This window comes from Desmodus rotundus, chromosome 3, assembly GCF_022682495.2.
Source record: "Desmodus rotundus isolate HL8 chromosome 3, HLdesRot8A.1, whole genome shotgun sequence".
NCBI lineage: Eukaryota > Metazoa > Chordata > Mammalia > Chiroptera > Phyllostomidae > Desmodus > Desmodus rotundus.
Genome location: NC_071389.1, coordinates 119,832,472 through 119,852,123, shown reverse-complemented (window position 1 = coordinate 119,852,123; position 19,652 = coordinate 119,832,472). Strand labels below are relative to the sequence as shown.

The 19,652-nt window shown below is 36.5% G+C and overlaps 1 protein-coding gene across 2 annotated transcripts in view; it reads right to left on the bottom strand.

Annotated features, from left to right (window-relative positions):
- Window positions 1-4,197: 4,197 nt before the first annotated feature.
- The window catches only part of DCN (decorin), a 42,619-nt gene continuing 27,164 nt past the window's right edge, over window positions 4,198-19,652 (bottom strand). For both annotated transcript variants that reach the window (XM_024571050.4, XM_024571104.4), the window contains exons 6-8: window positions 17,017-17,110; window positions 13,871-14,009; window positions 4,198-4,580 (exon numbers count right to left, since the gene is read on the bottom strand). In XM_024571050.4, the coding sequence (XP_024426818.1) occupies window positions 4,386-4,580; window positions 13,871-14,009; window positions 17,017-17,110 (428 nt within the window). In that variant the 3' untranslated portion in view covers window positions 4,198-4,385. The remainder of the gene's footprint in view (window positions 4,581-13,870; window positions 14,010-17,016; window positions 17,111-19,652) is intronic.

The following is a 19,652-nucleotide window of genomic DNA, read 5'->3' as shown; positions in this document are numbered from 1 at the left end:
CCTTCCCATTCTTCTATCTCCTGCAGTTGTAAATTAAGCAGCATGGTAACTGCAGGCTTTTCCCCAAGAGGAAAGATACAATTTGGAGGAGGTGGGGCTAGAGAAGAGAGTGCAGGATTCAAGGTCCAGCTCAGAAAAAAAGAAAAATCTAGTGATGGCTTGGACCCTGCACTCCTGAGTGCCTTCTAATAGAAACGTCCTTTTCACTGTGAGAGTGGGATCTTTTGAGATCATAAGAGACAAGGAAAAGAAAGACATTTTCTCCCTCCTACTGACCATTCTACGAAATTGATATTTTGTGACTGAGAAATATTATGGAAAGAGGATAAATAGTGGCTTCCCCTAATGCTGTCCTTAGCTCTGTGTCCATCATATCTAATTGTAGACTATTGCCTCTGCTTCAGGAGGAGGTAAGAGAGGGTGGGAGGGTGAGTACACCCTCCTGTCTGCCAGCCTATCAGAGAGCACTTGCGTAGGCATCCCAAGTCTTTGAACTTACTCTGCCTTGAGTAGCCCCTTTCCCTAAATTTCCTTTTTGAACTCGTATACATTCACCAAAACCTACCTCAACCATTACCTCCTCAATGAAGTCTTCTGTGTCTCTCTGTGCCTGTTCTGTTACCCTTGGCAGAACTGCTCACTCTTCTTCTGAGGCTCCACTGTAACTTTGCTTTCATTTCTATTATAAAATTTATCCTTCCCTATCTCTAATATTTGGTTACATGATTCTGTCCTTTATTAAATTATGATCAGTCTAAGGTCATTATTATATCCCTAGTGTTCACACAGGCCTAGTAAATATTTTTTCATGAATAGAAATCCACTCTATTTCGTGGAAGTCCTATTTAAACTGGTTGGGAGTAGTTAGAATATGATATCAAATATGATATCAAGTAGTTTATGTGGCTATTAATTTTAAATTTATTGAAATTAAATAAAATTTAAAATTCAGTTTTTTAGTTCTGTCACATTTCTAGTTCACCATAAACAGGTGTGGCTAGTGGATACCATACAGATGCAGAACATTTTCAAAATTAAACAGTGCTATAGAATATTTTCTATTTGTTATGAACAAATTCATCATTTTTGAAATGCACAACACTAATTCTGATGGGTAGGATTACCCATTATTTTATAGCCCTGCACAGTATTTTAAAAACAATACTGTGAATGTTCAGCGATGCTTCCTTGTTAGGCACAGATACATTTTTTTCCTAAAGTAGCAGAAGGCAACACATTGAAAAGACAGAAAATTCGTCTTCCTTACTTACAAGCTATGTGTCTGGGGGAAAATTGCTTGACCTCTCTGGGACTCCATGTACTCCTCTGCAAAAGGGAATGAAATAGCCAACCACACATAGCCCATAGGGCTAGTGTAAGAATTAAATGAGATACTGTACATACAGTTGAGGCATACTGTTCAATGAAAGGGCAGTTATTATCTTTATGGCACCTGAACCTCAAGGCCCTAACCTGTGAACACAATGCTGCAGAACTGCTAAGAACCGTGACTAGACTCCCTTCTCAGTGTCTAAGTCCTCCACCTCTGGTTGTGACAATGCTCTGAACTGTATCAACCACTGAAAAGCAAAGGCCAAGCATAACTGGATCGCCACATATCAGGGTTATAATGCTGACTCTGTATTTCCTGTATATCTCAATTTCATCATCTATAAAATAGGGATAGTATATTCTTATGAGATTTTTGTGATAAATAGGTACATGGTCCAAAAAGAGCCTAACCCAGAAGCCGATAGTTTGTACTCACTCAATAAACTCCAGAAACAAATACCTGTTGTTATTGTTTTCATTTTCCTACTAAGAGTTACCTCATGTCTAGTTTATTTGATGAATGAGTAAATGCTAAATCAATGAATACCCTCTCCCAGTTTCTGATGCAGACTATGAATAAATATCACCGACATGTTCCCTTCATGAAAGTCCAGCCAAATTAAATAGCTCATACCAAGATTTGTGCATTTCAAGCAGCAACCAGTAAAAAGTAAAATATGACTTTAAGTGCAATAGCTTAGAGCTCTATGCTTCCATTCTCATGATTCTCATAATTACCCAAATATTACTTTTGTGTCTGCCAAATTTATGTATAGTACATAACTGACTGTCCCTTAACATTGACAGTCTAAGTTTTCTGTTTGCACTTTGATTTCTAACCTGATATATTTATTTAAATTAGTAAACTCTGTTTTAATCAAAGCCATTATAAAAATAGCCTCATGTTTAATAATGGAAACCAGATTCAGCTAATCATTTGATGAAGTTTCATCAAATATATATATATCATACACACACATATATCAGCACCTTTGATCAATGCAAAAAAGTCTAAAATCATTGTGGTTCAGGAGAAGTGCCTGGGATAACACATGATGTGTTATGTGCAATGTTGGTCTGAGGTTGGTGGGATTGGCTCAATGATTGTAATTAGAGCGCCTGAGTTAGTTATTCTCCATATGCCTTGACCAGATGCATTTTCCTCTCCTCTTTGCCCTGCGCCAGGAGAAGACTTCATCTGCCTGGCTTCGTTGATGGCTGTTTTTCCTTTAGGTTTGAACAGTGAGTGACAGGGTCTGTATTAGGAGAGAAGAGTAGATGCCCTGCTTCAGTACATCACCTCTGGTAGAGGTTGTGTTCCTCCAGGAACAAGGATCCCTGGGCACGAAAGTACTTCATAGCCGTCCTCTCACTTGGCTCCAGAAACTCACTTTCTTCCCCTGCATTCAGCCATATGGTGGGAATGGCTTGACGCCATTGCTGGTCTCTGGGTGTCTCACCATCCTTTGATGCAATAAACTCTGCGCCTACCCTGTCACGGTCCCTTCATTAAATCCCCTTCATGTGAATTCTCTGGGGTAAATTCTGTTTTCTACCAGACCCTGCCTTGTACAAAGAAAAAAGAAAAAGCTCCGTTGCAGGTCTTTAGCAGGTATTTAACTACAGGAAAGTTATTTCTACTAACTTCAGTTTAGGTTTCTACAAAATGGGAGAAATAGTATGTGCTCATTGACTCTACAGGGTTGTGAGGTTGGTATGCAAAAATCAAAACGAATCTCATGACTTCTCCTGGGAACTGTGCTAACATTCTTTTGTGTTCTGAATGGGATAAATTATGGGGGGAGATGCCTGTTTTGCAAACATAAGAGAACCATCCTGAGAATGTAATGAAGGAAGGCAGAGCTGAAAGAACTGCAGAGAAACTCAGCTAGAATTCTATCAAACTGCAACTAAAGGCTCACCTAATAGAAAGACTATCTTGTATTTCCCTTTATAGTTTAAACCAGCCTGGATTTGGTTTTCTGTATTTACAACCATAAAACATTCAACGTTGTAAAAGAAACAAACTGTCTTCACATGTTTACTTATTAGACGTTGATGGAACAAATACACTTTTTGATAAATATTTACTCTTGGTAAATGATCCCATTCCCCAGGCCTGTTGAATGGTCTGCTTTCATAGTTGTTTCTAAATCCTGAAAAAAACAGTCTGAAATCGAAGACCGGTTTAACTAAATGCAGTAAATATCTAATCCACCCAGTAATAATAGAAATGTTTAGGTAAGCAGCCTAATTATCCTCATGATAGTTTCAAAGCTGATTTAGATCTTAGTAACTATAAAATATCACTTTTCTAAACCATCAGAAAAAGTCAGTTTTGTGCTTTAGCAGCTTAAAATTGAATATAGATAATGTAAGTTACAATACACAAATGTGAAAGAGCAGGAGCAGAAGAAATATCTAAGAACTTGAAACAATGTGCTGTTTCTATCAAGAAAGCAATGTCTACTCTTTTCAGAAAATCAGTTTTAGGAAAGATTTACAATTATACTTCTATACAATATTACTTTTGAATGTAAACTTGTGAATTTATTTTTTTCAAAATAATGACTGTAAAAATTTTACATAGCCTATATTGAATTTACATTTTCAAATGAGGCTTTTCCAGTAATAATAAGGATTAATACAAAGTTAGAATTTGACTTTTGATTTTAAGTCAAAGGCACTAACCATCCTATGAGTTACAGAAGATTGATGCTTTTTAAATTTGACTCCTTTTGAAAATTAAAAAAGAAAAGCTTTACTAAATTTTGGACATACATATTTTCTCCAAATTTTACATTTAGTGAAATAAGAATATCTGCGATAGCTCAGTGAACATCAAGAGAAAGCTTCAAAAAAGAATTCAGGCAAAATATTTTTTTATTGTAGGCAATTATTTAAACTGCATATTTGGCTTTATGCATCATGTCATGTGGGAAAAACATCCACATTGCAGTTAGGATTTCAATATCTAGCTTTCATTTTCTTTTTTCCCGAGCAATGACGTTAATGGGATTTTGCCATTATAAAAATGGGGGCTTCCTTGGGAGTTACTTGTAGTTTCCAAGCTGAATGGCAGAGCGCACATAGACGCATCGGAAGGTAGAGGGCTGAATCTCCCAGTACTGGACGGGGTTGCTGAAAAGGCTCACTCCTGAATAAGAAGCCTTCTTTGTGTTGTATCCAGGTGGGCAGAAGTCATTAGATCCAACAGCAGAGATGTTGTTGTTATGAAGGTAAACAACCTGCAACGTGAAATAACGGAGAATAATTATTTTCCTCTGAATATACCGAGGCCCCTCATGTAAATACTTTATTCTTTTTCAGTATTTTCATTCTTCAGTTTAAATACTGTAATACTTCTCAAACCAAATTTTTGATTTCTTTCTTCCTTTTAAAACTTGCTTTTCCCTCCCTTAGCCTCCTCGTTTTGGTATACAGCATCACAAGCTTTTCAGATTCTCGAGCTAAAAACATTGTCATTATCTTTGCTCCTTCCTTTCTGTCACACTCTCTCCCCAACCAGCAGCAAACCCTGCCAGCTCAAACTACAAAATATGGCTGTAATCCAGTTCTTCTCCCCATGTCTACTCCCAAATCCTTCTCCAAAGCCAACATCATCTCCTTCTGGATTATTAAAGTTGCACTAATTGTTCTTCTTGCTTCTTCTTTTCTTCCCTAAAGTCTGTTCTTTATTTCCTTATTTTTAGTTCACAAAACAATTGTTTTAAAAAGTAAGCCAAGTACATAGCATATTATATATTTATTTATTTTTGTCTATTTTCCTCCTCTAGAATAAAAGTTCCATTAGGAGAAAAACCTCCTCCTGTTTTGTTCATGCCTGTATCTCTAGTGTCTACTAGGACAGAGTAGGTGTTCAATAAACATATGTTGAGAGGATAAATTAATGGATTCATAGTTATTTCATAAATTATATCTATGTGAAATATATTTTCAGGGACAAAGATAAATAATAGAACTTTCAATAAAGTTATATATGATGAGGAAGTAATAAATAGTAAAGAAAAAGACAGTATTCAATACTGAAATCAAAATCAACACAAACTCTAAAAAAATGTGTCATAGCAATTGCAATGAATATAATTATAAAGTTTTTTAAATGTATTCTGTTACAAATTATACTCTATAAATATGTTATAGTTTATCAGACTTTTTTTCTGAAATATATTTATGATCACATTTAAGATAATGGTAATTTGTTCATAGATTTCTGTAGGTATACTAAATACCAGACTTAGAAAAAGGACTTAAGAAATGAGTTTTTTACTCCCTTTATGTAGATGTGAATTCTGAAGAGCAATAAATGACTTGATGATACAACCATACAATTAAGGCTAAAATACAATGATACATCAGGCAACAACTTCTGGAGCAAGTTATAAAATCCAGGAGGTGTTCCCTTAAAATAGTTGACTTGATGCACTGTTCCACCTTTCAGACACTCACACTCACGTGGTGGTGAAAAGGGCCTTCTTACAGAAAGGGTTTATAAAGAGAACAGTAGATGTCATACCAAAATAGGATATCAAAATAGGGATATCAAAATCAAAACAGTAACTGTGGGGAACCATTCCAAGCATGGGAAATGTGGCTCAGCCCCACCTTGGAAAAGCCAGTGGGGAGCGAGGTTGGCAGGCAGGACCCACATCCATGGATAGGTTCTCTAGTGGGAAATCAGGCCTGCATTGTACTTTGACTGCTATGAGACTTGCTCTTGCTAAAACTCCGTCACCCTGAATTGAGGCAGCAAATGTTTACTGAGTATCTTCATCTTCTTGAAATCTGTGCTAAACCACCCAAGTATGGAGTGTGAGTAGCTTCCCCCTTGAGCTGTAACATCCTTCTCTTTGAAGTAATTAGCAGTGTTCTGTCCTTTGTCGTCCTTAAAAGGTAATCACCTGTGGTGAACCTGTGCATAGTAAATGAGGACCATCCTCCATGTAATGTGTCCAGAAAAGCAATAAAAGCCGGTCCAGGCTGGGGTCGGCTCTCTCTTGGGCTCTCTCTAGCCCTCTTGCTCTCTCTCACTAGAGAGTGGCCATGCTGTCCCTTTTGCTCCACAGGATTTCTGTAGCACATGTGTATTTATATATTACAGCCACAACACCAGATCCTGCGGACCGGGATCTGTGTCAAGTAACTGTGAGTATTTTTCTTTTGTGATTCTCAAACTCTGAACATTTCTTGTTAACATTTACCATTCTTTATTTCTTAGCAGTGATTAGCAAGAAAGGGGAGAGGTGTTTGGTGAGAGTTTACGGCTAATATTGAAGGTGAGAAAATAAAATATCAAGACATAAAACAAGTACTAGTCTGTGAAAAAAGGAAATTAGATTCCCAACTCATTCTATGAGGTCAATATTTTCTAATATTAAAGCAAGACAAAAATTATCACAAGAAAACTATAATCAAATATCTCATATGAATATAGACAAAAACTTTAACAAACTATAAGAAAACTGTATCTCACATGTAAAAAAAATTATACATAAAGACCAAGACACTTATCTCAGCAACATAAACTGGTTTATCTGATTGTCCAACCCCCCCTTATAAAAGGAAATGAAATAAAGATGTCTAATTTCATCACTTCTATTCAACATTGCACTAGAGATTCTATCCATTGCAATGAGACAAGAAAAAGAAATTAAAGGAATTCAGATAAAAAAAGATTAACTAAAACTGTCTATTTATAAATGATATTTCCTAAATATAGAATATCCAAAAGAATACATAAAAAACTAATTATAACTAAAAACTATTTCAGCACAGTACTAGGACAGAAGAGCAAGATAAAAAAATCAATTGAATTTCTGTATATCAGCAACAAACAATTCAAAATGAAAGTAAGGTAGCAATTCATTCACAAGAGCATCAAACCCCCCCCAAAAAAACAAAAAACCATAAATGAACTTAATAAAAGAATCATTAACATTTGTACCCTAAAATGACAAAACATTGTTGTGAAAAATTAAAGAAGATAAAAGAGAGATCTACATGTTTGAATATTATATTACATGTTTTTTAATTGGAAGACTCAATATCATCAAGATAAAAATGCTCCTCTAATTGATCTAAAGTTTCCATACAATCCCTATCAAATTCTCGGCACACTATTTTAGCAGAAATGAAAAAGCTGATCCTAAAATTACATGGAAATGCAAAGAAACAAGAAGAGCCAAAACAATTTTGAAAAACATGAAGAAACATAGAATATCTTCACTCCCAATTTCAAAACATAATCAAAAGCTACAGTAATCAAAAGGTGTAGTAATAGCAACATTTGCAAATCAATAAATGTGACTCACCACATAAATAAATGTAAGATAAAAATCACATGATACTATCATTCAATGCAGAGAAAGTATTTGATAAAATCCAGCAGTCATTTATGATAAAAAACTCTCAGCAAAGTGGGAATAAAAGGAACATACCTGAACATAACAAAGGCCACTTATGACAATCCCACTGCTAGTATCACACTCAATGGGCAAAAACTACACATTTTCCCCTTATAAAGAACAAGACAGGAATGTCCGCTTTCACCTCTCTTATTTAACATAGTACTGGAAGTCCTATCCACAGCAATCAGACCAGAAGAAACAAAAGGTATCCAAATTGGAAAGGAAGTAGTAAAACTGCCTTTATTCACAGACAACATGACATTGTACATAAAGAACCCTAAAGATTCCACCCAGAAACTACTAAAACTGATAAATGAATGCAGCAAAGTAACAGGGTAAAAAATTGATATCCAGAAATCAGTTGCATTTTAATATGCCCATCATGAACTAACAGAAAGGGAAATTAAGTAAACAATCCTATTCACAATTGCTTCAAAAAGAATAAGATACCGAGGAATAAACCTAACCAAGGATATAAGAGACTTGCACTTGGTAAATTATAAGATACTGAAGAAAGAAATCGAAGAAGATACAAATAAGTGGAAGCACACACCATGTTCATGGATAGGAAGAATGAACATCATTAAAATGTCTGTGCTACCCAAAGCTATCTATAGATTCAATGCAATTCCAATCAAGATTCCAATGGTTCATTTCACGTAACTAGAACAAATATTTCAAAAGTATATGTGGAACCATAAAAGGCCCCACATAGCAATGGTACTCCTGAGAAAGAAGAACAGAGTAGGAGAAATCATGCTACTTACTATCAAACTATACTTTAAGGCCATATTAATCAAAACAGCATGGTAATGGCCTAAAAACAGACACATAGATCAATGGAACAGAATAGAGAACCAGGAACAAACCCACACCTTCATAGTCAATTATTATTTGACAGAGGAAGTAAGCACATAGAATGGGCTAAAGATAGTTTATTCCATAAATGGTGTTGGGAAAAATGGACAGATAAATTCATAAAAATGAAACTAGATCACCTTCTTATACCACACACAAGAATCAATTCAAAGTGGATTAAAGACTTAAATGTTAGACCCGAAACCATAAAAACCCTAGAAGAAAACATAGGCAGCAAAATCTCAGATACTGCTTGTAGCAATTATGTTTTATCAGATATATCTCCTCAGGCAAGGGAAACAAAAGAAAAAATAAACAAATGGTACTACATCAAACTAAGAAGTGTTTGCACAGCAAAGGAAACCATCAACAAAATAAAGACAACCCACAGAATGGGAGATCCTATTCACCGATACATCTAATAAGGTTTCTTTAAAAGATTATTTATTTATTTATTTATTTTTAGAGAGAGGGGAAGACAGGGAGAAAGAGAGGGAGAGAAACAGCAATGTGTGGTTGCCTCCTGTGCACGCCACACTGGGGACCTGGCCCACAATCTAGGCATGTGCCCCAACTGAGACTCAAGCCGGTGACCATTGGTTGACAGGCCCAATCCACTGTGCTACACCAGTCAGGGCTGATAAGGGTTTAATATCCAAAAATTTATAAAGTACTTCCAGAATGAAACACACACACAGAAAAACACCCATTAAAAATGGACAAAGCACCTGAATAGACTTATCTACAGAGAACATACAAATGTCCAATAGACATATGAAAACATGCTCAACATCACTAATCATCAGAGAAACGCAAATTAAAACCACAATGAGATACCATTTCACACCTGTCAGAATGGTTAACAAATCAATAAACAAGTGCTGGTGAGGATGTGGAAAAAGGGGACCCTTTTGTCCTGTTGGTGGGAACATAGACTGGTGCAGCCACTATGGAAAACAGAATGGAGATACCTCAAAAAAAATGTATCTGCCTTTTGACCCAGTGATCCCACTTCTGGGAATATAACCAAAGGAACCCAAAACACTTATTCAAGAGAACATAAGCACTCCTTTGTTCACTGCAGCATTATTTACAATCACCAAGATAGGGAAGCAGCCCAAGTGTCCATTAACAGATAAGTGGATAAAATAACTGTGGGACATTTACACAATGGAACACAACTTGGACATAAAAAAGAAGAAAATTTTAACCTTTGCGACAATATGGATGGGCCTGGAAAACATGCTAAGTGAAATAAACCAGTTAGAGAAAGACAAGTACCATGTAATTTCAGTCATGTGCGGAATCTAATGAACAAACTGAACTAACAAGGGAAATGGGGACAGATTCATAGATGGAGAGCAGGATGACAGGTAGTGGTGGGGAGGTTTGGGGTGGAGGGATCGAGCAAAAAGGAAAATTGACTTATGGACATGGACAACAGTGTGGTGACTGCAGAGGGGAAAGGGGGATAAGGGGACTAGAAGGTAATGCAAAAAAAATACTATAAAGATTAAATAAAACACAGACAAAAAGGGGTAATACTAGCAAACAAAATGTGGCACATCTATATAATGGAATGCACTTTAGAAATAAATGTGAATCAACTTCTAATAAATGCTGTGATGTGGATGTTCAGGCACATGGGTTGTACATGTAAGTTCTTTGGCTTCTCCATTTCCTATACTATTCTTTACCTCCCCCTGTCTAGTTTCAACCTACCATTTATGCTTCTTATTCCCTGTACCTTTTCCCTCATTCTCCCCCTCACCCTCCCCACCTATAACCCTCCATGAGATCTCCATTTCTGTGATTCTGTTCCTGTTCTAGTTGTTTGCTTAGTTTGTTTTTGTTTTTGTTTTTTAGGTTCAGTTGTTAATAGTTGTGAGTTTGTTGTCATTTTACTGTTCATAGTTTTGATCTTCTTTTTCTTAGATAAGTCCCTTTAACATTTCATATAATAAGGGCTTGGTGATGATGAACTCCTTTAACCTGACCTTATCTGGGAAGCACTTCATGTGCCCTTCCATTCTACAAGGTAGTTTTGCTGGATACAGTAATCTTGGATGTAGGTCCTTGCCTTTCATGGCTTTGAATACTTCTTTCCAGGCCCTTCTTGCCTGTAAGATTTCTTTTGAGAAATCAGCTGATAGTCTAATGTGAACTCCTTCATAGGTAACTGTCTCCTTTTCTCCTGAGGCTTTTAATATTTTCTCCTTATCTTTAATCTTGGGTAATGTAACTGTGATGTGTCTTGACATGTTTCTTCTTGGATCCAACTTCTTTGGCACTAAGTGTCCTGGAGTTGCATGTCTAGTTCCTTTGCCAGATTGCAGAAGTATTCCTTCATTATTTGTTCAAATAAGTTTTCAATTTATTGGTCTTCCTCTTCTCCTTCTTCCTTCTCCTCCTTCCTCTTCTCCTATGATTCAGATGATGGAATGCTTAAAGTTGTACCAGAGGTTCCAAAGCCTCTCCTTGGTTTTTTAAAAATTATTATTTCTTCATTCTGTTCCAGTCAAATGTTTATTTCTTCCTTCTATTCCAAATCATTGATTTGAGTCCCAGTTTCTTTCCCTTCACTGTTGGTTCCCTGCACATTTTCCTTTATTTCACTTTGCATAGCCTTCACTGCTTTCTTTATTTTGCAACCATACTCAATCATTTCTGTGAGCATCCTGATTACCAGTGTTTTGAATTCTGCATGTGATAGATTGGCTATCTCCTTGACACTTAGTTCTTCTGGAGTTCTGATCTGTTCTTTCACTTGGGCCATATTTCTTTGTCTCGGCACACCTGTTATGTTGTAAGGGGTGGGGCATTAGGTGTTCTTAATCCACTTTGCTGTGCTGTGGTGCTTTACCTGTGGGAGGGGTCAGAGAAGGAACAATACCACTTGCTTGGCTCTCCACCAGCTTTCAGTCACTTCCCTCACTTCCCACAAGTGGATTGTGCCCTTTCAGGTGCCGATTCCTGGATGGGTGGGCTTGTGTACATTCTAGGATCCTGTGGTCCCCACCTGCAGACTTTCCTGTGAGACTGGGAGTTTCTCCTGTTGCTACAACTCCCACGGGTTTTTACAATCAGAGGTTTTGAGGCTTTAGTTTCCTTCCTAGAACCCTGGGTTGTGCAGTCTATCTTGCTCCCCAGTTGTTCCTCCCAGCTTATCTGCACATGAATGTGGGACCTCTGGGTCCTCCAGCCACCTCCTGGCCCACCTGGTTTGCTGCCTTGCCACATGTCCTCTCTGCCCCAGGTGCCCATCTCTGCTCTTCCTACCAGTCTGGATGAATGTTTCTTTAACTCCTTGGTTGTTGGACTTCCATCCAGTTCAATGTTCTGGCAGTTCTGATTTATTTTTGTTTTTCAGTTGGTTGTTATCCTTCTTTTGATTGTGTGAGGAACCTATGCCTCCATCTTGCCTGGAAGCCCTACATTTATATGAATTGTCCAGAAAAGGCAAATGCATAGAGACAGAAAGAAGATTAATGATTCTCTGTATCTGGGGATGAGATTGAGAACTGACTAGAAATTAACAGAAGAATATTTTCAGGGTAACAGAAATGTTCTGAAACTGGATTGTGGTGATGTTGAACAACTCTATTAGTTTCCTTCAAATAAGTGAGGTATATAATTATAGAAAAGGAAGAAGGGTAAGTGGAATCCCTTGGTGCCTGACAGAAGAGGGGTAAAAATGAGTACACAGAGAACCAAGTAGATATGGAAAACCAAGAGTGAGGCCCTTCTGAATGTGGGGCCCTCTGTGAAAGCCCATGAGATTTACTGATATTCAACAAAGATGCAAACAAGTGTGTTTCATTTTTCCTCTGTGATCCACAATATGAGACACATTATAAATTGAGGTTTATTATAAAAATATGTGTATACAAACCAGTTATTAAATATTTAATATTACAGGATGTTTTCTTTTATATTCAGTTTATTCTATTTCATCCCACCCTATCCCAGACCCATACCATTTCATAAATGTTCCTAATGAACCCATGAAACTGATTTTATAAACTTAATAATGTGTTCAGGTTAATGTTTGAAGAAGAGCAATAAAGAAGGTGAAAATGATTACTTGAGATCTAAAAATGAAAACCAAACCAAACCAAACAAACAAAAACAAAACAAAACAAAATCTACTACCAACTAAAATCCTAGTAGTAACAACGATAGCTATTCCTCTAGGTCTTCCAAGTGGCCTGGTTTCACATGTGGCTTCAAACCCTGCTTACTCACTTCTCTATCATCACCAAAGACCCACTGAAAAAGAATTAGCATAGGATAATGAAAATTGCAATTTAGCAATTTAATTTGGAGTTTTGTCACAAGTCAATGAAAAAAATCAGTAATTTATTCATATTGTTGAGAGCAGAGTAAAAGGGACACCTATCTTGAACCCCAAGCACTAAGCTGAGGTTCTAGATTAGAAAAAGAGCACATTTATAAAATGATTTTCCCTGCAACATGGTGTCAGTGCCGAGGTTTACTTTCCGAATCACCATGGTTGAACTAAGCACCTATGTAAAGCTCTGCAACAATTTAAATATGACCTTTCAAAGGCTGCAAATTTAAATAAAATAAGCAAATATGTAAAACCAACAGAAGACCAAGATCACATTACTGAATTTTTAAAAAATGCACAATTTGAATAATGTATTTCTTAGTTCCTCAAAGTAACAATGTAAGTCTTATACTGTTATATATAAAGTGATTATCACAATTTAAACTAGTAAACGTTTCTTACATTTATAGATTTACAGACCACAAAGCTCTACTACCACAGCGGACCATTGAACTGTATCATCTTATCCTTTTGGATACATTATGACTTTATAATTGATATAAAGTTAATTCAGTCATACTGCTGGATAAATATTTGCTTTTGACTTATATGACATCTGCTGAAGCTAAAAGTTTAAACTATGATTTTATTCCATATCTATGCATCACAGGTTTTATCATTTCTTCTGACCAATATGCATTTATTACACTGATCTGTTACTTGAAACTACCCTGCTTCATAAAAAATATCATATTTTGGGAGCAAGTAAGTTCAAGGCAATAAATAGTCCTAATTTTTAAAAATTAATCATTTAAACCTATAAAACTAGAATGACTATTTATGTGGAAACACTAAACATTTCTCTCTGAAAAATGATTTCTAAGTGGAGCTTCCTACCTCCCGGCACCCCAGGAAAGAGGGTTTGCTCCCTAGAAATTATGGTTGAGTGACATTACGTTACCTGGATGTACTTATGTTCTGCCAGCCCGGCAGGCACTTTGGTAAGATTGTTGTTGTTCAAGTGGAGTTCCCTCAAATGAGGCGTGTTGGCCAGAGAGCCATTGTCAACAGCAGTGATGTTGTTGAAACCCAGGCCCAACCTACAACAGAAAAGAGGGAACAAGCTCATACACCACACCTGGATACCTTCCTACAGACATGTGATCAACCAAGTCAACGGGAAAGGACGTTTGTCATTTCTGCACTTCCTCTTCCCTCTGCCTTCTGTGCTTGTCCAAACTTGCTGAACCTGCACAAAGCCCATTTGTTCTTAAGATTTCAGCTTAGAGTTTGCCCTCTTTAAAATTCCTTAGACAGTACTAAGTTAAATGGAAATGCTCATGTATAGCAAGCTTCCTGCTGTCACCCTCTGGTAAAATGCAAGGGGCTGTATTCCTGTGGGTCTCTCCTTGAGAACAGTGACTGTCTGGTGGCATATTAGGCACTAACACAAAGCTTGACATAATCGATGAATAGCTGTTGAATTGATTTCTATATATAATGAATGTAGTGGATTCATTTGGGGGAAAAATAAAAAGAATACTATGATTATTTTGGTTACTTTGGAAATTAAGCAACTGTATATTTATTGCATAGATTTATTTGTTGGAAATAAAAGGTATAAGATTCTAATGAGTCAATAAGCCTACCTTCCAGAACGGTCGCCATAATGAGTATCTCCCACTACTTTGAAAGAGTCAATGGCCATCTATTACTATCCGAATGCACCAGGTACTGACATCCCTAGTTTCTGGCCCTCATCTCTGACCTTCCTCTCTAGGGATGAGGCAAGAAGATTTTGGAAGAGACCCAGAAAGCTCCAAGTGAGAGAAAGAATCTACTGGGTTTCTTCAGATGCAGTGAAAGAGACTAGGGCGTGTTTTACAGGTTTCTGCTTGCCTTTAGCTAGTTCTGACCTTTGAACCCTTTTAACATTTAGATTCTGGCTAAATTTTAATCATGACTTGCTATTTGAAATAACTGATTGAAGTATACTGACTTTAGGGAATTAATAGCACAGTTGGTTTATCTTAGCTTTAGATTCTTAACCTGGAAATTTAGCTCTTGAGTATTTTGGTTTTCCCTTCATCTTAGGCATTTATCTCTTGTTTCTGGACTTCCCTGTTTTGTTTTGTTTTGTTTAAATTTCAGAATCATGTCTCCTATTTCTTACTACACTCCAAGCCCTACATCTGTTTTGGGCTCACACATTTTTTAGAATATAATATTCCTAATAATTCATTCAAGGAAGCTTTGATGTTTAAATAATTTATTTATATATTCAAGAACTTAGTATGTTCAAGACATTATCCTAGGCTTGTGAGGCAGATGACACATGGCTCAAATACCCACAACTCTTTCCATTGAAGACTAGGGAGAGATGATGATACAATGACAGATATTTTGATATATATGATGGTGTGTGTGTATATATAAGAAAAGGGAAGTCTGCCTGATAATAATTTTTTTGTGTGTGCAGGAACATACACACTTTTCTCCCCCACTGTTCCCAGTCATTAGTTAGAATATTTGCCCTGCAACAGCAATCTGAGACCAGTGGCTGCTTTCCCGTTGTTTTCACAGTTTTGATATTTCAGCTCCAAAACACTTCTCCTGTTCCAACATTGGTGAGGAGCAAGTAGCACAAGAGTTTGATGGTTTAATAGACAACTTTTTCTGGGTTTGATTCCCAAAAGAAATGTGTTTGATAAATTCAAGAGTTAGCAAAGTTTGCTTAGTCAATGAGGCTCAAATCCATTTAACCGGAAATCCTCACTTCTATTGATCTTTCAAAGTTTACTAGTTCTTTATGCTTCTTTCTATTTAATGCCAAGCATATGATGTTAGTACTGAAGTATAGAATCTCAAGATATCCATATTATTTTCAGTACATAATTGTTTTTACTAAAAAGGCTCAAATGTTATGAATGACCTAAGACATTTAGAATGTTACGCTATTGTTTGTTCTTATCCCCACTACTCCTCTGAGGGATGACCCAGCGCTAACTGCTGTCCTAAAGACAGTTTACACAATGAGTAATGCAACTGAGTTTCCAACACTTCTCTGCAGCTAGGGGGACTGAACCAACAACGAAAGGTGGGTGATGCATAATACTATTTTTAAAAATATTTTCTACATTAGAAGCTGAAATTAAACAGCTTCAGATAAAGGATTTCTTATCACCTGTAACATGCCAGGGTTGTCACATGCCTGTGGTCATCTTCAGCTCTCACCGTCCCTGGGGTTACGAGAAATACCCACAGAAGTGGGAAAAGCTGCATGATGTACCAGGTGCTTTTCAAAGATGAACTGAATACTTTACGTTTATTTATCTGCCATGAAATTCATATACAACAAGAGGAGTGAGCCGATTTGGCACCATAGCATGCTCCTCTGTAAAACCATTCAGCAGTACTGGTGGATCAAGCACAAAGTCTTCCTTGAAGACAGCTGAAATAGTTTTCCAGAACTCTCCTCCTTTTATTACTGAACCAGACTGTAAGTACAGGAATATCATAGTTAGGCTAGAAAGAAAGACAGGAACTGGTGATCATCTGTTGGGCGAGGGAAGTGAAGAAGGGCCAGACATTTTAAAAATCTTTTTTATACTATATTAAGTATCTAGGGACATTTTAAACTCTTCTGAATAAGAATTGGAAAATCTCATCATAACTGGTCTAACTCAATAGTGTGGTGTGGGATGCCCAATATTTCCATATCCTGGTAGCTTTCATTTTAATGCATTTTCAAATTCTGGACACTCTGTTATGATTTGCTAAACTTCTGTTCAATCAAGCTAAGTTAGAACATAATGAGCATACTGATTTAAATACTTTGTAATAAGATATACCTTAATCGAACAACATAGGGTATTCATAAAATAGGAAGTTGACCTTGGTAGTTATAGTAACTATACTATTTCATTAGCTTTTTCAAAGAAGTAATTGGGCTGGCTAGCTGGAGTCTGAGGTTATTATAAACAACAACAAAAAACGTGGTGCAGTCGAAAAGCAATCATGTTTCTAATTCTGAGCACGTAGGCACTAATACACCTAGCCATTTTGCTGATAGAATTTTACTGATAGAATTGCATGAAAGATTATTACTTAGCCAAATTATTCAGTCCTTTCAGGCTAGCTGCATCAACTTTGGTAATTTTGTTGCCATCGAGATGTAATTCAGTAAGGGAAGGAGGGAGACCTAGAATAGGGATACAAAAAGTTAAATTAGCAGATAAACATAATTACAGAATGTAGAAGTATGTAATGATGACATATGCCACTTTCTAAAAGATAACAGTTTCAAACGATTTGCTTTTGATCTTGCTCATCAGTTTTGCTTTTCCTCATGTTTCTTCACCCTATTTGTAATAATATATGCTCTTGGAAGTAGTATGAGACCTTTTTTACTTTTCTCCTAGATTGAGTTTAACAAAAATATGGATTGTGCTTAACAAATAGTAGATTTCTCCCCCTAGGAATTGTTAGGATACAATTATAGAACTGCAGTGAAACCCTGAATCTCATTAGGCATTTACACTTTTGTTAATGGGCTAACAGCGATATTTTTAAAAAGATTTTATTCATTTATTTTTAGAGGGGAAGGGAGAGAGAAAGAGAATTAGAGAAACATCAATGTGTGGTTGCCTACTGGGGACCCGGCCAGCAACCCAGGCACGTGACCCGACAGGGAATTGAACCAGTGACCCTTTGGTTTGCAGGCCTGCGCTCAATCCACTGAGCCACACCGGCCAGGGGTAACACTGTTATTGACAAAATATAATAACTCTAAGTGAAGAGATGAGCAGCTGAACTATAATACAGAGATCATATATAAGTTAACTAGGTATTTGATCATTAAAAATTAACACTGATATACTGGCTTAGTCTTAACCTAACTTTTCCATAAAAATATCAAATGCCTCTCTGCAGCATAGGTGTATGGGAAGAGCTGAAGCTTCTTTGGACTCTTTAATCAAGACTGTTTCTTTATACAAGTGGAGTGCAGAGTCCGGTAACCAAGTGATCTGCCATATGCAGAGCACCTGGGGAAATCACTTCAGATCCAAAGCATCCACTAAACCTCTGGATGCTACTTCTTGAATGGCTAAGATTTCTAAAGATTTGGTAATATAAATAGAAAACTTTAGATATTTTATTTTCATTTCCTTCTGCCATCCGAGGAGGTATTATATTTTAATACTTTTTTTTTTTATCTTCTAAGTGGAGCATATTGTTCCACTTAAAAGAATAGCAACAACTACAAAGAAAACTGCAAATTGGTTACATGTAGAACTAACATCTGCTTAGCAGAAAGTGTTGGTTATTTGTCCATTAAAAACATAACTGGAAAATTACAGGTTATGTTTGGTCTAAAATTTTCATTGCATCCCACTGAATTCTGTCAAGAGTATCTATTTACCATAAAAGTTTAATCTATATTTGATTTGAAAATGACTATTAGTTTCTCTATTTATGTGGGACATGCTAAGGAAAGGGTCTACTTACTAGATGTCTGTTTTGTGCCAAACACTGAGATTAGCACTTTTCCTGAATTAGCTCATTTAATTCTTTCATTACTTAAATTATTTTTATTTATTCCATTTCATAGATGAGGAAACATAGATTCAAAGTTACAAATGTTGTAGGCTATCTAGGTAGTAAGTAGAGAATACAGTAGGTTTCCAGATGGCCAAAAGGAGTTAAAATAGCATGCTCTAAGCTGAAGGAAATGAAGTGGCAATTGCATTATTCTCATGAATAAATAACAGGAAATCATAATCACTGTTGGAATAAGGAATTTCAACCACTTGAATTTCCTTAGTATAAATACATGTGGATTTGTAAACTATTTCTATGAGTAAAACAAATGAAAACACACACACATGTATATATATATATATATATATATATATGTATATATATATATATAAAACAATGAATGTAGCTCTAGAAATTTTTAAAATTGGGCATATACAGGGTCTGGCACAAATAGTGCCCCTTTTTATTACAAAATCATAAGCATGTAATTCTATAACATAACAATCACACTGAAGCACACCATATGGCATTTTAGGTGAAATGTTCAAATTAAAACTATATATGATTACATCCATATTATTCTCCTACCGACCACACTCAAGCAGGTGTTACTTCTCCTGGACCCTCTATTTTCTTCCCTATCACCATGAAAAGATGTTCCTAAAGTGTAGTGTCCCTAGAATGCCAAGCATCACCACATCTGTCATTCTTACCTAGTTTCAAAGTGTCTCCCTTTTGGGCACACCAGTTTCCCAGAAGGAAAGTTATAGTCAGGAGGGAGTTTGTGGACGAAAGCTTTGCATAGGACAGAGGAGTCAAAGTAACAGCAAACGTCATCAGCCTTTGGCACTGTAGCATTTAGCCAAAAACCCTATAGTTACCTTTCTTCCCTTTTCCATTTTCAGACAAAATATATTGACAGCTTACTTTGGGCCAAATAGTATGTGTGTGCATTACAAGTCTGACATCTAGTAATCCTCCAAGTACTGGAAGATAGTGTCATTGATGTGTCCACTTCACAGATAACAAAACGGAGGTTTTAGAGATGTGGAACAAATGGCCTGAAGTCAAAGGGCAACTAAAAGGCTGGGTAGGCCTCTCGCTCAGGTTGGTCTAACTCAAGTGTGAGTTTATAATCTGTCCATTTTATTCTCCTGAAACAGTAATGGAAGGTAACATGCAGAAATTAAGACTCCTTGAAA